A 20,584-nucleotide genomic window follows, 5' to 3' on the forward strand; every position below is an offset into this window, starting at 1 on the left:
CTTCTCCCCACTGCCTGCCCCACAGTGGACATCACAACTACCTGCCAAGACTGGCTCCCTCGCTTCCCTCAGGTGCCAGTCTGACTGCTAATATTGCGGGTATCACCCACCAATCCAGGGTTCTCTGTGAATTTTAACCAACCATTGAGAAATAGGCAAGGACAATTCCCTCCAGTGCACCGAACTTTGAAACTATGTCATAAATTCTAAAAAAAGACCCTCAACACAGCTTGAAAAAAATTTCCCTTACATCTGTGTAATAAAATTCAGAAGACAAAATTATTCATTTGACATATGGCACAGCCATTTAATGGCTATAGACATGCAGCCATGGTATCTTGACTCTGTTAGGAAAAGTAAATTACCTGTGACAATAAAATATTTGCACAGGTAAGGAAAATACTTGTGCAGATGAGGCAAAGGCTGAAAGGAGATTATTTTAATCCATGAGAGGATGCCTTAGGTTTTCATGATGATAGCTGCCATTACTTTCTTTTCATTGCTAAGTCATCTATTAATTTTCTCAAAGAAATCAGGAGGTGGCTTTCAGCCCTGCTTCTGCAAAACCCTGCAAGCACGTAACAGTGCATGTATGTAACCAGGACCGATGGAGGGTTTTGCAAGATTTGGACCTCAGGTCATAGCATAAATAACTTTTCAGCATTCTCAGCTGGCTCTGTAAACAGCAAACTGGAATCAATCTTATACTTTTACAGAAAGATTTCCTATTTTCCTTACATAGAAAAAATGACTGTTAATGGTGCAGTCGTGCTCTGATGGGATTGCAGGGAAGCAGGACTGGACAGCAGTTTATCATTAATGTCTGTAGTATGTATAGATATTCCAGACCATCTCTAAGAATTTGTGAGAAAAATTAAAAAGCTTGTCAAACAAGGCTGTGACTTGGGAATCATAGAGGAAAACATTACCGTTCACCTTTCATTACTTCACATTAACACTTACCCAATAACTTGATGCTCAAAATACTGCAGTGTCCTTTGAAGAGTTTGCCGAATGGTCTGAGGCTATGGAAGAATAATAGAAATCATAAGATTAGAGAGATAAAGTACAGTTTAATTAATGTTATCTTTAAACACACTATTTTTCTCCAGTTTTACTCCTCATCTTCTACCTGCTAGGTGCCCATCTTAACAATGGATATGAAATATTATTCATTCCTTATATCTTATTTCATCATTTAAATAGGAAGGAATTTTACAGTGTGACATAACTAATACTGCTTACAAGACTAGTTGTGCATAACAGAGGAGCCACTTCACTATTAGATCTCAAAAACTATCACTCACCAATTATCTCATTATTTTAAAATAATTAAATTAAAATAGTTGCAAGAAAACGCTATTATTTTGTGATGAGAGTATCACCAGGAAAAGACATTGGGTTTTTAAACTTTGTGTGCTCCCTAGAGCATTTTGTACTAAAGGATATTATAAAGACACAATTTTTTTTGGCTTACTTTCCTGACAAGATATGACTCTGCAGTCACCTTTTAAATTATCAGGAAATTCAAGTTCGTCAGAAGAAAATCACGACATGCTTCAAGCATTTGTATGCTATTTCATTTGGTGTTCACCAAACTACATATGTGCATCTATGTGTTTATTTGCATTGTTACTACTACAGTGTTCACCAAAACACATATGTACATGTATATGTTTATTTTCCTTACTACTACTACTGCTGCTGCTGCTGCTATTCCTATTATTTTGAATTAATTCATGAGAGATCTTCAGATAAATAAAACAAATGTGAAATCTCTGTCATTCTCTTTGGAATTTTCCAAGTCACTTATTGCAAAATATCATTCTTCCAAAATGACTGGTTTGTACCAAATCTGAGGTTTTTCACCCGTCTGTTTTGTCCTGATGCCAGAGGTCAGACAAAGGTGCCCAGTTTGGATTTGTAACTCTTGCTTCTGTATCAGAGGCACACAGGGATATCTTGATCAGACCTGCAGCAGCAGACACTCAAACTTCAAAGGTATTTTCCCTACCTTTTGGAAAAGACACCTAATCGTTTTGGAAAATAATAGTTGAAATGTCCTTTAAGTAGAGGAATTCCATTCTAAAACCATCATCATCTCTGAAAGTCTCTAATTTTGCTTACTGCCATAAAGATTCAGCAGTTCAAGAGCTGAGTCTTCTTCCTACTGTTGCCTGTGAGTTTGCAAAAGGAGGTATCTGTTTTGATGATGGCAGCAATGAAAAAGCGTGTGTCAGGCTGCACTAGGTTTGTGCAATTGTAAAAATTCAATTTTTAATACCAAACTATAAGAACATGCTTACCCTTTTGAATTCAAATGTGTAGAAATGCATGGACTTAACAAAAACAAGCTCAAAATAGATGCAAACCTTGAAAGAGGGTTTTTTGTTAATTCTATATCAGATAATTACTTCTCTTCTCTGTGGGAGCTAAGTTTCCTGTGCTAAAAGGTATTAAAAGTTAGATATTCTCTTGCAAGACACAATGGAAGCACCATATGAATGAAATAATCACATATCAAAAAAACATCCCTTTCTCAGTGGTACAGCAGGTGTTGAAGTCCCTAGGCCTGATGGGCTACAAATACATTTCATGGCCTGTTCTCAGAGGGGCTCAGCAGCTTTCCTGTATTCAGCAGGCAGAAACAAATCCATTCTTCATATATAGAAAAAATATCTTTTCCCACTCTAGCGTGAGGCAAAGCAAACGGCTCTAAGCAAAGAGGTCCAGACAGCTGCCATCTCCCATCTCCATTCAGCATTTCCCTCAGCCCCACTCCCTACACACGGAACATTAGTACTCCACCAGCAACTCCTCTGACATGAAACAGGGAATGGTAGAAATGTTTGATTGTTAAATTAAATCTCCCTTCTGGTTCTCCCAAAGTGCTTTTATAGCAAGCATATGGAAGGCAGCAATGCTTGGTACCACAGCAGAGAGGAAGAAAAATAGCTTTTTGTCTTCTCAGGAAGTTTTCCAGCTTATGACACCTGAGAAATCCTCCACGGACTGTCTTTGCCTTTCTCAGGCCTGACACACAGATATTGCACTTCTTACCCAGAGAAAAGTCCTTTTGAATACCTCATGATTTGACCATACAAGAAAACTCCAAGTCCTGAGCTTATTTCATCAATAGACCTCCCTTCTTCTGCAGTGCTGAACAAAGAAAAAAAATAGCCCATGTACCGTTAACTCTCTGTTCTGAAAGCTGAATCATCTGCCTAGCTGTTGTCAGCTAATTTTGTACAATCCCATGAACCCATACCCCTTTTCACTGGCATCTCGTATCAAATCTTGGAAATTAACTACAGACGAAATACAGGATTTATGATTAAAGCACTGGTCAGAAAGAGAGCTCTATGTAATGGGCTCATAGTCAGTATGAAAACTGACCTGAGAAGTCACAATGTCTTTCTTCATTTCTGACAAGAACTATTATGGCATGTCACTGTTCATGGTTAAAAAGCCACTGTGCCCAGTTTGCTGTATTTCATCACTGGTGAACATCATTTTTCTATAGATGTAATTCTGTAACTATGGCCATGACTAAACAAAATGGAGAGAAGAGATACGACACCTGTTTATAGCTACCTACAAGGGTAGTTTGGTGTACCACTTCTTCCACTACTGAGCAAGCATTGCCTATGAAGGACAGTGGGCAGGAAAACATTTCCACCTCTATTCTGCATCCAGTGGCAAAAATGGATGGAGGCAAAAGCGCTAAACCTTCTTCTAGTAGCCTTTCAAAGAAACATAGCTTCTGCTATTCAGGGAGATAAAAGATAACCTATAGCAATGCACCTCCTCTTCTGTAATGTATGTCTATGCCATGCAGGTACCCAGTGGTGCTTATTTACTAGAGAGGCTTTAAAGCTTCATGACCACTTAAAATTAAAGATTTAATATACATGTAAAATAGCGATTATTACCTAAAATAGTAAATTTTAACAATTCTTTTTCATTATAATGATTTACTAATATTTGGTATGCATTACAAAATGAATAGTCACATCAGTTCATGTTTCTTAGGGCAACTCAAATTAAGACATGCCAGTATTGCTATTCTTAACTCTAAATTAATCCAAGGGTCGCCATAACAGATAACATCTGTGAGAACATCTAAGCTTCATCTGGAATGATGAAATATAAGGTAGAAGGGTCCACTGAAGGTATTTAGACTGATCTCTTGCATGGCAGAGGCCACAGGACCTCCCTGAATTAATTCTGAATCCAGACATCAGGCCATAGCTAACCCTAATGTGTCTAAATTAATTATAAAAAAATCAGAATCACAGAATCATGTTGTAATTTGAGTTACAACTGGTTGCTCAGGTCTTTCTCCAGATAATTTTTGAGTGCCTCTAAGGATGACAATCCCACAATTTCTCTGGGCAATCTGTACCAGTGTTTGAACACCTTTGTCACAATTTTTTTTTTTAAATACTGATCTGAAACTTCCCATCTTCCAGCTTTCTTGCCTCCCATCCTGCTGTGCACCCCTGTGAAGATGCTGGTGTCTGGCTCTGACTTCTCTACACACTCTGATCAGGTAGCTGTAGACTGCAAGAAGATGTCTCTTCCTAAGAGCTGAACAGAGGAAGTTCTCCCAGCCCCCTCTCAGATGTCACATGCTCCATCCCTTAACCATCCTGGTAGTCCTCTGTTGGCCCCAGTACCAATCCCTGAGGGATATGCAGAGGTAACTGGTTCCAAATTTGACTTTGTGACTCTGATGGCCATCTTTTGAGCCCTAAGGTCCAGTCAATATTCCACCCATCTTATCATCCACTTAAGCAGTCCCATCTCACCAATTTGGCTCTAATGACACAATGGGAGACCATGACAAAGACATTCCTAAAGTCAAGATAGACAACATCACTTCATCCATTGAGCCAGTCATCTCATTATAGAAGTCAATCAGGTTGGTCAGGCACAATTCATCCTAGGTAAAGGGCATAAAGATGTGTAAAGGTATAAAACTGTGTAAAGGGTGTTAAAAGGAATGAAGGGGTAAAATTTGGCTTGGCTGTTCCCAATTGCCATCCTGTTGTCATTTTTTGTTCTAAGAAAAGGCTTCCAAAAGGATTTGCTCCATAACCTTCCCAAGGACTGAGGTCAGGATGAGGTCTGTAGTTCCCTGGATCCTCCTTGTCCTTCTTGAAGCTGGGTGTGATGTTTGCCTTTTTCTAGTCATCAAGTGCCTCTCCTGAAAGCCATGACTGGGAGGCTGAGCATCCCTGCATGCTCAGGTAATGCCTTAATATCCCTCCAGGGCATCCCATCCCTGTTTCCAACTTCTGTAAACATTTTTTTTTTTGCATTTGAGCTCTGTGCTGAGGTCCCTGTTCATCCACACTATCCTTCTTCCATGCTTGCTTTACTTTCTGCACATCATAATGAACCATCCATGTGCTTTGAGGAAGGTGTCAAAGGGTCCACGCAGATCAACCAGGTTCTTGTGCCCCTTTACCCTACAGGCTAGTTGCCTGTTGGATCCTGACAAGAAGATCTATGAAGAAGCCAAAATCTGCATTCCTGCAGAGTAAGCTTGTGATTCCACTTACTTCTTTCCCACTTCTCTCAGTGCTTTGAACTCCAGCATCTCATAATCACTTGTAGCCAGGGCTGCCCTCAAACTTTATACCTCCAACCAGTTCTTCCTAATTTGTGAGCAATAGTTCCAGCAGAGTATCCTCCCTTGCAGGCTCATCGATCCCCTGCACCAAGAAACTGTCTTCAGTACACTTCAAAAATCTCCTGTGTTGTTTGTGCCCATACCTACTGCCCTTCTTGTGGATTTTGAGTTGCTGAAGTCCCCCATGAGTACCAGGGCCTGCCATTTTGAGGCTTCCTCCAGCTGTCTAGTGGCTTCCTCTGCTTCCACTTCTTGACCAGCCAGTGTGCAGCGGACGTACCACCACACCACCCCTGCTCATCTGTCCTCTCCTCCTGGCCCCCACACTCTGGGTCAGCAATCCCATGAGGTCCAAGCTCAGTGGCAGTGTGAGGATGTCTAATGCCACCTGTTTGTTCCCATGCTGCCTACATTTGGGCATAGGCACTTGAGATGGGCTCCCAGTCATGCTGCTTTCATGAGGTGAGCATAGGAGCCTCTTCCATCTTGTTATTCCCTTGATACTTCTTCACTGCTCCCCCCTCTCTGCAGAGAATGAAACCCCTTCCCTGACAAGCACAATTTAAAGCCCTCCGCGCAAGGTTGTGAGGCCTGTTAGCAAAGACACCCTCACCTCATTTTGTCAGATGAATCCCATTCTTGCTCAGCAGTCCTTGCTCCTCAGAGAGTGTCCCGTGCCTACGGAGATGAAAGCCCTGCCTGAAACATCAGCCACACAGCCAGGGACTCATTTACTAGAAGTGTCCAATATTACTACAGCCTTTCCCCCTTAGCAGCACGCTCACGGAGATACCAACTGGGCACCCCCACCCTTTGCCCTTGCACTCAAAGCCATGTAGTCACTCCTGATACACTCAAGGTTTCCCCTGGCTGTATCACTGATGCCCACACAGATGAACAGCCGGGGTCATAGTCCAAGAGACAGACAAGCTTTGGCAGCCTCTTCTCAACACTATGTCCAAGCTCTTGGCGAGCAGCAAACCTCCTGAGGCAGCAAGGCAGGCTGGCAGATGAGTGCCTCTAACTGCTCAGGACAGAGTTTCTGATACCTATTGCCATCTTTTTCTTGAAGCCTCTAAGGGTTGAGGCTCAGCTGGCTCTGATGCCTCATCCTGAGGAAGGTCATCTCTCCCACCTCTCCCAGGGCACTGTACCTGCTCTGTAACCACTGAACCACAGGTGGAAAAGGTGTAAAAAGGGCCTTAGTTGTGTTGTCAGAAGCAACAAACCTCCAGGCTTCTCCATCTCAGGAGTTTCCACCCCTGACCCTCAAGGGTCATCTCTATCTTTCCCTCCTTCCTTTCAACATGGGGGTCAGGTTCTTGGCTCTGCAGGGCCTCCAGAAAGACCTGTCCATCCTCCCTGATGCATACAACCTGCTCACTATCTCCTACAACTCTTCCACCTGGCAACTCAGAGCTGCAAACAAAGCCCACCGCCATTGCACAGCAGCCGGCAGCGATCCTGAACATGGCACCCCTGCCATGACAGCTGCCATGACTCCACCAGCCATCACTGTTTGCAGGATGCACTTGTAGAGAAATCTGCCCTTCTTGGTGGATCTCACCCAGCTCTCCAGTAGTGTGAAATTAGCTCAACACCTGAAGCTAGAGCAGTAACAGCTCCTCAAAGATGCTTTTAAGACTAACTGGAGAAAACCTTTGTGAAGATATTTGTCTTCATGATACTGAAATATGTTAGTTGGTTTTGGTTTTTTTTTTAGCTTGGACAACACCGTTGAAAAAGAATTCCAGTTTAAATAGACGTTGTGTAAAAATTTTTTTTTGTCTTTTTTTTTTTAGTTTAAATTTCCTTTCTTTTACCTTCATTCCATTTTGGAGACAAAGGGGAGAGGATTTCCACTTTAGTTGCATCCCTTGTTATAAATATCTTTCCTAAGGCAATCAAACGTAAGCTTTCCAATCTCTTTTCAGAGGACAGAAACTTCAGCCTATTTCCTAGCAATCTTCTGTTGCCTCTGAAATGTCTTTCATTTGGTTGCAACACCTTCTGAACTAAACAGTAGGGTTCATCTGCCCAACCGTAGGTACTCCAAGTGATCCATTTCATCTTATGGTTGGCATCTAATACATGCCTGAGGACTCAGTCTTTACAAATACCCATTTCTTTCTTTTGCCTAGAAAAGATGTTGAGTGATTGCTTTAGACTTAGACATCTTTTAAATGTTTAAGTAAGGACAGAAAAACCCCACCCTGAGGTGACAGAACTGCACACAGCATCCCAGATGACTCAGTCTAAATTTACATAAATGCAGTTTCAAATTCTTCATCCCATGCCTTTTGCATCCTGAGATAACCAGATAGAATTAGAGAAGAAAGGGACTGTATGGAACAGGGAGGTCCGAACCAAGAGAGGAGCCACCTACACAGACAGTATCTCCTTAACCCTAGCAAGACTTCAAAGATTTTTCCTAGTAAAAGCTAAGTGGCTCCTAGCTGAGCCTCAGAAGTGCTTCAGCAGCCATGCTCTTAAAAACCTGAGTGCTTAAAATTTTAACCATGAAAGTTGAAGCACTGAAGAGCATAATAGGCTCAGGTAGAAACCACTTCGCTTCTGTCAGAATTTCTTTGAGGAAGTCTATCACATCAGGGGGCTCCTCCAGACCCTTGTGCCCTGGGGAGCTGCAAAGTCCTTCCTAGAGGAATCTGCACTTCTGTACAGGGGAGAAGCAAGATACCACAGACCTCAACCAAATCAACACTTTGACGTTGGAGGTTTTACAGGCTTCAAATTTGTAGTGTTCAACCACTAACTCAGCAAATGTGTAAGACTTTAATTGTCAGCTTCACTGCTGGTGATAGTTCATTAATGAAAAACATTTCTCTTTGCATATTTCAGAACAAATTCTAGTCAAGTTTTTGTGCATAGGTGATTACAGATCTCTAAGCACACGAGTAGGTGTGTACCTGGCCTATCCAGAAGGAAATAAATGATGAAACAGTAATTTTCACATCCAGTCTGAGGTTTTTTAATATTTATCCCAAGATCATGAAAGCAGTGGAAAACTATTCTTTCCCTGTCCTTCTGGTCACCAAAATATTGACGTTAAAGAGGCCGTAAACAAAGAATCAAGGCTCCAGCTGAAGATAAACATTTATTAACATTCCTAGGTATGAGGAATGGGGAGATAAGTATTGAAATTGCTGCAGCTAGGGAAAAGCAGAACTGAAAAACAAAAGGAAGACTCCTTTGGCATCCTCCAATTTTCTGGTGATGGAGAAAAAAGGAGGAAGGCTCCCTAGCAGGTCCTTGTGGGTCCTGCACAGCCAGGGTCCCTCCCTGTCCCCTTCCCCATAGCTGAAGAATGGAATGAAAGGGCACAGACAGAAATCAGAAATGGAGAAGAAGAGCCCCAACATAAGCAACCATTTGAAAAAAAAAAATATCTGTGGGGGTTTAATAGTGCTTTTGATAATATAATCAGGAAAAAAATATATTTTTATTCACTAGCTTCTGAAACTTTAGGTTGCACTCATTTTTTTTCTGTAACTGTACAAGCTAAAAATGTAATTTTTTCTTCATGAAAACCAGTTTCCTGATTCCAGAGGTTTGTGCTTTAGATAAAAGCACCAACTGCTTGCAGACTCCGTGACTAACTCCAGATGTGGTATCAAGAGAGAAATCACAGAATCATAAAATTGTTTAGTTTGGAAAAGACCTTTAAGATCATCAAGTCCAACCATTAACTCAGCGCTGGCAAGTCCACCACTTAACCATGTCCCTAAGCACCACATCTACACGACGCAGAATCCCCAGGAGGGGACTGCCTGGGGATCCAGAGTGGGATGACTAAAAATTAGCTGCCTTACAATAGTCTACGATGATCTGGATGGGACCACAGCTCAGTACCCCCCAGCACCTAAACCTGAGACTATTCTGCTCCTTAGTTCATGCAAACTGGGGTGCTCTTCACAGAGAAATACTTGTGCACATCAGAGAAAATGCCTTGATGTAGTAAATAACAGTGAGACTAAGAATTTTAGCCCATACTATTTCATGGCAATAACAATGCAAACACTCTGAAGAAATAAAACAGAGCTAAATAATAATTAGAAATTAGAACTCCTGCGTCCCCAGCTGCCTTTCAACTAGAAGAATCACAGACATTATGGATGGAAATTGCCTATTAGATCATCTAGTTTAGCTCCTTGACAGTGAAGGATAAATATCTCAGGGTGCTATCCATTATAATACCGGCTGGGATAGGTTTGTTCATCTTTGAATTCCAGCTGTGTCTGGAATGGATAGAAGATCTGTTCTGTGCTGCGGAAAGAAAATATTCAGTAGGTGAGAAGTGAGAATATAACAGATGATCTACCACTAATGCTACCTGTTCATCTTCTACTGCAACTCACATTTGCTACATAAAATAATTGGTGCTACTCTAGCAGACAGATAGGAAATGAAAGACCTTCTCAAGGAATGAAAGTCCTTCTCAAGGAATTTCTTCTGCTGGGATAGATCAAACCCAATTTCCTCAGTATAACAGGACCTAATTTCATATGCAGAGCTGCAAAGATGTTTATCCCTTTGAGACCTATAGACAAACCACAGACTTCTTCATTTTGAAACTTAGTTTGAGAGTTAGAAAGCAGACATATCTAGAAAGAATTTGGATATGAGATGGAACAATTTATTTTACCCAAAGCATTTTATAACATCCTTTAACATTAGCACAAGAGTTAGAAGGAAAGAAACAGCATTTCTCTGTGTTAACATTGTAAGTTTCACCAGGAGTACCTTGGACCACGGTGAAGTAGCAACTGTCTCTGCTCAAGCAGTTGCAAATGGAGGATATTCGCCCTCATTTTGATGTAGCCATGACTGCACACTGCTACCTAGGGGTATATACTGATGATCATAACGTTCCCTTCTACTTTGCAACATCCTTCTCTATTATTTGCACCTGGATACTTTGGCCAGGGAAGAGGCAGAGAAGTGCAAAACAATTTAGATCAATTTTGTGGGATTAACACTGGTGCTGCCACGCTCTGGTTTGTCAGCCAGCGGTTGAGATCTGCCTGATCCCCAGCGGGGATACACTCTCTGCTTCCAGGCAGCAAAGCGTCTGCAATGTGTGAATGTTTCTGAGACACGTTTTTTTCCAAGCACTGTAGGGAAATCAAGATTTCAGCCTGGAACTATACAAACAACTATTACTACGATCAGTCTAAGCACTAGATGTCAAATATTCAAACTCACCCTAAATAAAATTTCATCAAGGTCAATACAATGCTGCAGGCCCTCTGGTGCAGCTAAACTGATTTTTTTAATCAATTTTGCTGAGGCTGAAGTTTCCTTGCATGTGTTGTTAAACTACCAAACAAGACAGACAAACAAAACCCACTGTGATGCTCATATTGATAATATTTTCCAGAATGTTCCTGTTTAAGACACCACAGCTCTGTTCCATGCTATGAAGTAACAGATCGACTGGCTACAGACTGCTTATGTGACCTCGTGTATAAATGGCTTTTCACTCCGTTAAGTTGAAACATACTGGGCAAAAGTCTGATTTTATCATACTGTAAAAAAAATTAATCCTGTTTGCCTGTTGGAGTTAGAAATTAGGAGTTTCTCATGAGATGTCCCTTTCTTCACCATTTTCGTGCTTTTTTTCCCTCACACATTCCTGAGAGCGATGTTACTCACATAAAACTCATCCAGCCTGGACTATGAAGTGAATAAGCTCATCACACTGCTGATGTAATTTGACATTACCTTACATCGTTCAGAAAGATAGGCAGAGGTTATTCCTACAACAGTAGAGCTTAGATATACTTGGTGGGTTAATGTGAGTCACAAAGAGCTCAGAATATTTGTGCAAAATTCTTTCAAAATCTCACGTAAAAACCAATTTGTTACCTCTCCTGCTAGTGGCAACAACTTGTTATTGCTACTAAAAAGAGTAGTTTTTGCTTGAGAATAAGTGGTAGAGGTTTATGACGGAGCCAGGTTCAATTTGAGCTGCTAAACTGCAAATTCTCCGCCAAAACTCCACCTCCGCTCACTGGAGAATTCACTTGCAATTAAGCAATTTGAAGTTACAGCAGTTCTGTGACATAAGTAATAGCCTACACACTAACCTAAATGGCTGTCTTCAGGTTCAGTTTTCTCCCACTGTCAGGAAGAAGGCTGTATTCAGAAAGACAATTCGAAGTTCAAACTATTTGGCAACAGCCAGCAGCAGCTTCCTAACTTAAATAGGAAAAAAATGGCCTTACTTTAATGTGTTTTCAACTGGGCCTTTAACAAACAGCAGGAATAATTCTGAATTAACAGGAAAGTATATCAGAAGCGATTTCCACTTAATAATGTTTAAAGTTTGAGAGATGCATTATATAGGCCATTCAAAAAATAAATTCAAATGGAAACGTAAGTCAGTTTAATGCTGTGTCATGCTGTAATTCTCTTTCCCGAAAGAATCAGTACAGCACTTCGGAGTACACAGTCTCCTCTGAATGCATGCCCAGTCACTCTCAGATCCTTTAGGGTAGTCCATGCTCCTTAGATGGGGGCAGAGTATTTGACTTTTCAAATCAGTGACAAAATTTTTTTTTTCTGATTTTGATTCTATTTTCAGCCTGGTATTGGAAACAAGTCAAGATAGAACTGGAGCAAATGTGAAAATTGCTGCAAGGAACTGGAATTCAGTAAGTTACTAAATGGCATTCTTAAAGAATAAAACTGTATCCCCTGGTGCCGGGTTATGATTCCCACATAGCAGAGCTCTTAAAGGCAGAAAAATTTATGTTAATAATGAATAGCATATACCATCATCTCCAGTCATAATTAATCAAAATTTATGTTGTTGTGGATGTAAAATTCATCCTTTAAAATGGAACACAAAAACAAAGCTGAAATCACAAGAAAAATATATCATAAAATTGCAGTTGATTTCTTAAAAACAACATTCCCACTAGGTTCCCACCGTTTTATTATTTACCTCCAAAAACCTGAACACAGCCCAATGAGAAGAGCACCTAATAGCTTTGACAACAGCTGGATCTAGCTCCAAATTTCTCTGATAAAGTAGGCAACCAATGATCATGGTTCAGATGAAGGAGGACAGAAAGGACATCTTTGACAAGTCAGGAATATGGTTTAGGAACATTTTAGAGTGGATTGGAGCTGCCTACACAATTACGGAGGGGGACATCCCAGGGATGAAGGCTGTGAGAGGACAGAGCCAGACATGGGGCAATAATCACCGAGCACTGTTGGCCATGATCTCGTGAGATAAACGAGTCACAAGAGTTGAGTGTGTGCAGTGCCCAGGAGTTATTGCACTGAGCAGCTACGTTTGGCCCCACAAAACATCATCTTCACACTCAGGCACTAAGCACAGCCCCGGCTGGGCACGGTTTCCTCAGCCCGGTGGCTGCAGTGCCTGTCTGTGCTTGGCTGCTGGGAGAGCCTCAGCCCTCCTGCTGTCAGTGCTCCGGCTTACTCAGCAAAATGGTACTTTGGGGAACAACAGGGCAGCAACACAAAGCGGTGTTTAGTATATGCACAGTTAGCTTGTTGAGTGCAGCTGTGACAAAAAGCTACCTCTCTTCTTGCATCGCCACGGCTCTGCCTCCCTGGTGCACCCTGCGTCGCTGACCTTCCCCAGCACACCCTACTCACAAATCCCAGCAACAGGGTACACATGAAGGTCTGCTCATCTTCCTCATCACCACATACTTTCCTCCAAAATATGCAGCTGTTTTGGTGGGAGATGAGCCTTATCATCCTCCTGTTTCTGGCTGTTAAAAAATAGAGGGTTTGGGGTAAGCAAGTTCCAGATGAAGAGTGTTCAAGTCCTTCAGCCATCCAGACATGTCGGCAAACATTTAGGCACCCATAGAATCATAAAATGACTCTGTGCTGACTGAGGATCAGACCCCTACATCCTCTACTATCACCATTGCAGGAAAATCTCTAAAAATGTATTTAAAGAAAAGCTAGAAAATCATGTGTGCTGGGAAGTGCTAGAAGCTGTTCTGCAGGAGCAAGCAGAATGGGTTGGATTAAATGCTGCAACACAGCAAGGTTCACTTTTTAATTTTTTTCTCACAGTTCCACAAGAAGTAATATTTGTGCAAATTCACACTCAGCTAAACTTGAGACCAAGATTACAAGTGATACAAAATGCAGCAACTTCTTTTCACTATATTTTAGTATAAAATATCTCAAATACTTCATTACTGCATTTTACTCTACAGAATCGCTTTCCACTGACCGTTAGTACAGTTGTACTGACTCATGAATACATTGCACAGGAGATACTAATATCTTCGTACACATTTTTGTGCTACCACTCATAAGAGCTAGTCTGCTTGCACAGCCTTCTTGCTGCTCTGCCCCATGAGCAGAGCTCTTGCTTGGCTCCTTCACCCCTTGGATGCTCCTTCCTGCTCACGTCGAGGCTCTCCACATTCCCAGAGCAGCTCTCAGTAGCCCCTGCTGCTGCCACGTTGAAACAACATCACCCCAGAGATCTCTTCTGCATGCCACAGTATTATTAAACATGCACACACAGAATTCCTCCTCAGTGAAAATGCAAAAACCCCCATTTTACTCAGTATTTCAATCGTAGCCATCGCCGAAGGAAAGCACAAAATTAAGGCTAAGTATAAACGTGTAGCATCCTTCAACTTTGAAAGTGTTCGGCACTGGGGTGAGGACAAATTGCTGCTGCATTCATGTTGGAAAGGAAAACATTAAGCCATTGCAGGCAATATATATAGTATATACATATACACACACTCGTATGTACATAAATATATGTTTATATACTTAACAGAGACCCATATCTATAGTACCATGGAATGAAGATACATCTACATCTACAGTAAAAGTATTAAAGGTTTTTGTTCAGAAAGAACATATGTCAATGCACCCTTCAGACTCGCCTTTTAATTTTACAGATGATGGAAATTAGTCCCATTTGACACTAATTTTATAGGCAAAGTATTTTTTTTTACTAATTAAAGTTATTCCTGATTTATATTAGCAGATGTGTGAAAATAATCAGATTCAAAGTGTTAGACATATGGTAACTTGACTTGTTGCAGGAAGGAATATATTCAGTATCGCAGAACAGACTCTCAGTAAGAAAAGAATGCACCAAAATAACAATGCACCTGAACAGTGATTTCTCGGAGAGAAAAATGAAAAAATGGGGAACCTGCTTCTTTTCTTACACCACGATTGCGACAACATGATTTTTTAGACTTAAGCACATTAATTATGCCAAAATGTGTAAGACGGGAGTGAAGCACTAGTTATAATGCCATGATTAAAAGGGAAATTTTAAACAATATGTACCTCATATTAGAATTTTTAAAAACCACAGTTTTATCAGCAATAAGTGTTGCTATAATTATCTCCCAAGGAAGCCACGGAAGCTATTGTTTGGGCCATCAAAACCAGGCTGGATGAATTTTTTGCATTCTTAAATGAAATTCCTCTGAGAGCAAGAAGGAAAGAGGACTATAAGATATCTCAAAGTTGTCCTCATCTCTTAATTGGAATAATGTGCTTATTTTAAAAACAAATTCAACAATTCATCAAAGCTATAAAACTGTAATTGTCTTTTATGGCAAGTCAATACAGGAGGTAACAGTCAAAGCTGGGAAAATGTAAATACTAAGGTTATCCAAAAATACTGCACTGAGCTACTTCAGAATACTTCAAATATTTTGGGTAACACATGCTCTAATTATACCGTTGTATTATTATCAGATTAAATAGCTTCTCTTTTTTTTTGGTACTAAAACAAGACAGGTCACCTGAGATATCGTCTATTAATACAAGCATTACAAGAACAGATTCCCAGTGGAGAGGGAAAAAATCAATGGGAAACAAAAGTCTTAACTGAAACTGGATGACTACTAGCCATGTAAGGCACTGCCAACTTCTCCCATGAAACAGCTTGTCTACTCCTATATAGCCAGTTCAAGAAACACTGAACAGAAGGGAGTATATTAAAACCAAAGCAAAGTGAGAGCGGATGGTGATGAGACTTGTAAGAAATTTCAAAACTGGATAACAATGTGCAAACAGAAGATCCAATGCCACAAGAGCAGACAGAGTTGTCTTACAGATTCAGACTACTTGTTGCAATTAATGTTTTATACGTTAACATGTTGAAATATCCCAGAGACCAAACAAGCATTCAGCTGCAGCTGAAACTTTATGAGGAAATCATAGTGATGGTCACAGGGGTATTTATAGGAGCACAGGACAACCGCAACAGAAAGGTTGGAGAAGAACCTTCTATTTTCCATGAATCTACAAGAATCCTGAGCCATTGATTTCAGTCTTACAAAGCGATACCAGCAAACATTACGGGTTCTACCCAAATTCACTCCTTATTTTAGCGTACACAATGCTTCACCAGTTCTCAGCTACAGGTGCAGCTATCCAGATAATAGTAAGTCACGGATATCAAAGTACACTTTAAAGAAACTGATCTCTCAGGAATGTCAGTGCATCTGGGAGCCACAGGGAAATCTGTTGCTGAAATATCGCTGAGCACAAAGTCGAAACTTTTTTTTTTTATCTTGTTCAGTACAGAAAATCCCTGCAAATGCAAAAGATTCACATCTCCTCTACGCTGGTGGAAGAATGCGCATGCCATGCACCATATAGATGTAACTTTTTATAAAAAAATAAAAAAGGTTGCTAGAACCAGGTAGTGATAAGACACTTTATGATTTTAGGGTTTTCTTTTAATTCAGAAAGGGACTCGGCGGAAACGTCAAACCCAGCCGGAGCTGCAGCTGCGCCTGTTCCTGCCTCCCGACCCCCCTTCCAGCACCGGGCGGCCGAGATCGTTAGTCCCGCAGGTTTGCGCGGCCGGCAGCCCGCCGCTGGGGCGGGCACAGCGGGGCAGGGGAGGCCCGGGAGCAGGGCGGGGGGCACCGCCGCCCCCTCCCCGACACGGACACGACCCCGCGGAGCCGCCGCCGGGCGGCGCGGGGGGCCGGGGCCGGGAGCGGGGCCGGGGCCGTGCGCGGCGCTCCGCGGGCGCGGGGCACTCACCGCGGGGGCCGTCAGGCGGCGGATGCTCTCGCCCAGAGAGTCCAGGTTGACCCGCCGGCGGCGCGGAGCGCGGCGCGCCCCGGCGCTGGCCGCGGCGGCGGCGGCAGCGGCGGCGGCGGCGGCGGCGAAGGGGGTGTCGGCGGAGCCGGGGGGGCTGCGGCTGCCGTTCCAGCAGAGGCGGGACAGGGGACACTCGCCCTCCTCCTCGGGGCTGGTCTCCGGGCAGTCCGAGCCCAGCGAGCTGAAGGACTCGGAGGAGATCTTGCGCCGGGACATGGTGCCGCGGGGCGGCTCCGCTCGGCTGGGCTCGGCTCGGCTGGGCTCGGCTCAGCGCGGGGCGGCGGGCAGCCGCGGCGGGCAGCGCCGAGCCGGGCGGCCGCGGGGGCGGCCGCCTCGCATGGCCGCGGGTGCCCCTGGGCGGGAGGCGGCGGCGGCGGAGGCTCCGCGCCGGGGCCGGGGCACCCGCCTCCCTCGGCGCCGCTGCCGGCTCCGCGCTTCGGCGCGCCCGGCCGGGGGGAGCGCGGGTGCTGCGCGGCGCCGCGCCGGGAAGCTTTAAAGCGGCGGCGGCGGCGGCAGCTGCCCTCCTCTGCCTCAGCCGCCCGCCCTCGCTCTCCCCTCCCCCGGCTCCCTCGCCGCTCCGTGGGAATCACGTGTTGTTTGGAGCCCTTTCCCCCCCTCCTCCTCCTCCTCCCGCCTCCCCCCGCCCCGCTCGCCGCCTGCCGCGCTCAGCCCCGCACGCCGCGGCCCGCAGCCGCCGCCCGGCACCGCTCCCCCGCGCCGGGCGGTGCTGCCGCCGCCCCTGGCGGCACTCGGAGCCGGAGCCGGAGCTGAGCCCCGCTCCCGCCGCTGCCGGCCGCCGGGAGGGCGCGCAGGGCGCTCCGCTCTGCTCCCTGCGCCTCGGAGACCGGCGAGGGGGGAGCGGGGGAACGGGCCGGCCGATCGCCCCTCGGCGAGGCTGGGGCGCCCCCCGGCCCCCGCCCGCCGCCGCCACCGGCGGGCCCGGCCGTGCTGGACAGCTCCCTGCGCCCCGCGGCGGGGAGGCTGCGGCCGCCGCGGCCGGGGGGAGCGGCGGGGGAAGGCGGCCCTCGTCCCCCTGGCAGCCGCCGACCGCCGGCGAACTTCTCTGAGGGGTGCTCGGGAAAGCTGAAGCTTAGGAGAGAAATCCTGTTAAAAAGCTGGGACGGCTAGGTGATGCCATCGGGTTTGGGAGGCAAGAGTTCTCATCTTCGTGCGAGCGCTGCTCCTCCTAACGTTGTGGGTCATGACCAAAAAAGAAAAGAAGAAACTAAATTCATTCCCCTGAAGCAGCCCTGTGCTACAGCCTTGCAAAAGGGGAAAGGCGGGGACTGGGGGACACAAAGTGGAGGAGCTTGGATACAGAGTGACACCCTTAAAGACAATGCAAAGTGTCTTGTCCCCAACTTCCCCTAGCCATGCAGTCAGTTTAAAGACACCTTGGGGGTTTCATGGCAATAGTGATAACCCCACGTAGTCCTTCTCAGCAGAAAGGCTCCAAGGAAATGTGATGTCAGCTGTAGTGGCTCATCCCATCATCAGGGCAGACAGCTTGTCATCACTATGTCTTCATTCAAACAAAACTTACTTTAAAACGCAAAGATTTTTTTTTTCCTTTAGCTTTCTTCTCTGTTATGACTCAGTTTTACAGCCTTACCCTGTTAAATGTCTGAGTGCAGCCTAAACAAGAACCCACTGGAGAGACTGGGAAGATTTCCACAGGTATGAAGGAGTTTTTGAGCATGGCCTCAGGCAGCGCAAACCATGTGTCCGCTTGCAGAAGGGGCACAGATCCTGACAGTCCTGGCCACCGCATAGCTTTCAGTGTCATTGTCCCTCTTTCTGTTGGCTCATCCACTTTCTATTTCTTTTTGTTTGCCTGTTTGTTTGGGTTTTTTTTTTCTGATAGAAATAGATATGGAGTAAAAGAAGCAACAGATCTCCTTTTGTCTGGCCATACTTTTAAAATTTCTGGGGCACGAAGCCTGAAGCTTGAAAGGGTGTATAATAAAGCCAGGGTGGTCTACACAACCTCCTGTTGTCTTATTAAACATTACCTTTGAAATGCAGAGACTTGCTTTTGCAGTCCTGGTGACGCCCTCAGCAGACCCAGGACAGGAATCAGGTATGACTTTATCTGAAAGTTAATTCACATATGAACCTTCAGATCTGTTGTCCTCCTCTGTCTTTCCTCATCTAGTGAATAATAATATTCATCAGTACTTTAGTGCAAAGAGGCAAGACAGTTATTCTGCCTTTTCCCTCTTCCCTCTAAAGAAATCCACACTTTAACAGATTCTTTAAGACCTGCAACACAAGCCCCTGTCTGCCCTCAGCCCAAGCTTCTGCCATTGAAGAGATTCAGGAATTCTAGGGTCTGGAAGGTGTCCTTTGGTGCCAAACACTATCCCTAGCACAGGGTACTCTATGTTAAGATGATAACTTTCTTCACATGCTCCAGTATTCCTTAAACTTACTTCCTTCTCATAGACCATATCGTACAGTGCTCGGTGAAGCAAACTTCCACTGTTTTTCAGGCTAATGCAGTGACAGTGACAACTGGGCAAGAGCCACATAGTTTAGTGTTGAAAATTCAAATACATATTTATAACCCTAAACTGCTAAAATACTGAAGTGTCAACTGGTTTCAAATTCAGCTGTAGGGTAAGCAAGTTGCTTGTGGCCTTATTTGCATTTTATTTAGCACTAGGGAAAAACAGTTTCAGGATGACAAAACTGACACTTTTTAAGTCTTCAGTTTCCTCTTTTTCTTAAAGCTTTAAGTAGCACTTCCCAATGCAACTTACCATTAGCATTGACAGCACTCCTGAGTTCCCCTTGCAGCATTAGAAATTACTTTCTTCATATCCCTCATGGCCGTATTCCTTTTATGTCTGCAATGTGGTGACCCTGGAACAGGAAGGGAAATGCTTTGCTTCAGTGACTATTCCTGAGGTCATGACTACTATAACTAGATGCACTCATACACCAAACCAACTCTTCTCAAGAATGTGAAAGGCAGTTTCCTTCAGCATCTGGATGATCTGAGTTCACCACTCAGTAAAAAAATGCAGTTAGGGCTTCAAGTCTTCTATTTCTCCAGCTGAAGCAGCACTTTGAGTAAACCTGGACTCAGGGTCACTGTTCACTGGCTATTCTGCTCTGCTATGATGTTTAAAACTTGTGGAAGCAAGCCCAATACCTACCTGGTCCAGTTACAAAGACGTTGGTAATCTGCATACTGCAAAGCTGGGATTCATGATATAAAACACGGGGAACTGGATAGAGGCACCAGCTGGAAAAGTGCCAAACACCATCACAAAATACCTTGAGCTAAACAGAAATGGACAGCAGAAGATCCAAGATGATGCAGGTCCTGGAGGTGAGTCTGGTGAGGCCAACAAGTCATTCAATCCCTGGTTAATTATACTCATTTTATTCCTCCTGATCCAGATACAACCTTGGCAAAAGCTAAATGCCACAGAGGGTTGCTTCATCTGACAGTCAAATGCCTTTGACAGCACATAGGCATAGATAGATACAGCACATAAGAGAACAAATGTTCTTCTTCTATACGTGTCTCAGCAGCCCAAATTTGCGGTTGACACGTTATTGGATGAATAGCAGAAGTGACTGTAAAATGTACAAGGTTCACGAAAACAGTGCCTATGTAACTCTTGTCATACTACAACAGAGAGCAATTTGTGTGTCCCACATATATTGCAGACAGTTCAGAGAAAAATATGAATATTTTAAATTCTTTTACAATCTTTAACATATAATTGCCCTTCTAAGAAAATAATTTTGGAATGGACAAACGTTTTATAAATTTTTGTCTGTTTTCAAATATTTGTCTTGGTTCTAGTCAGCAAAACTCAC

At 43.8% G+C, this 20,584-nt stretch overlaps 1 protein-coding gene across 1 annotated transcript in view; it reads right to left on the reverse strand.

The window, feature by feature from the left end:
- The window catches only part of GUCY1A2 (guanylate cyclase 1 soluble subunit alpha 2), a 166,510-nt gene extending 149,489 nt beyond the window's left edge, over window positions 1-17,021 (reverse strand). Inside the window, exons 1-2 of the mRNA XM_075082227.1 lie at window positions 16,691-17,021; window positions 964-1,025 (exon numbers count right to left, since the gene is read on the reverse strand). Coding sequence (XP_074938328.1) covers window positions 964-1,025; window positions 16,691-16,966 — 338 coding nt within the window. The 5' untranslated portion in view covers window positions 16,967-17,021. The remainder of the gene's footprint in view (window positions 1-963; window positions 1,026-16,690) is intronic.
- Window positions 17,022-20,584: the final 3,563 nt, after the last annotated feature.

Source organism: Phalacrocorax aristotelis, chromosome 1 (genome assembly GCF_949628215.1).
Source record: "Phalacrocorax aristotelis chromosome 1, bGulAri2.1, whole genome shotgun sequence".
In the NCBI taxonomy this organism is placed as follows: Eukaryota; Metazoa; Chordata; class Aves; order Suliformes; family Phalacrocoracidae; genus Phalacrocorax; species Phalacrocorax aristotelis.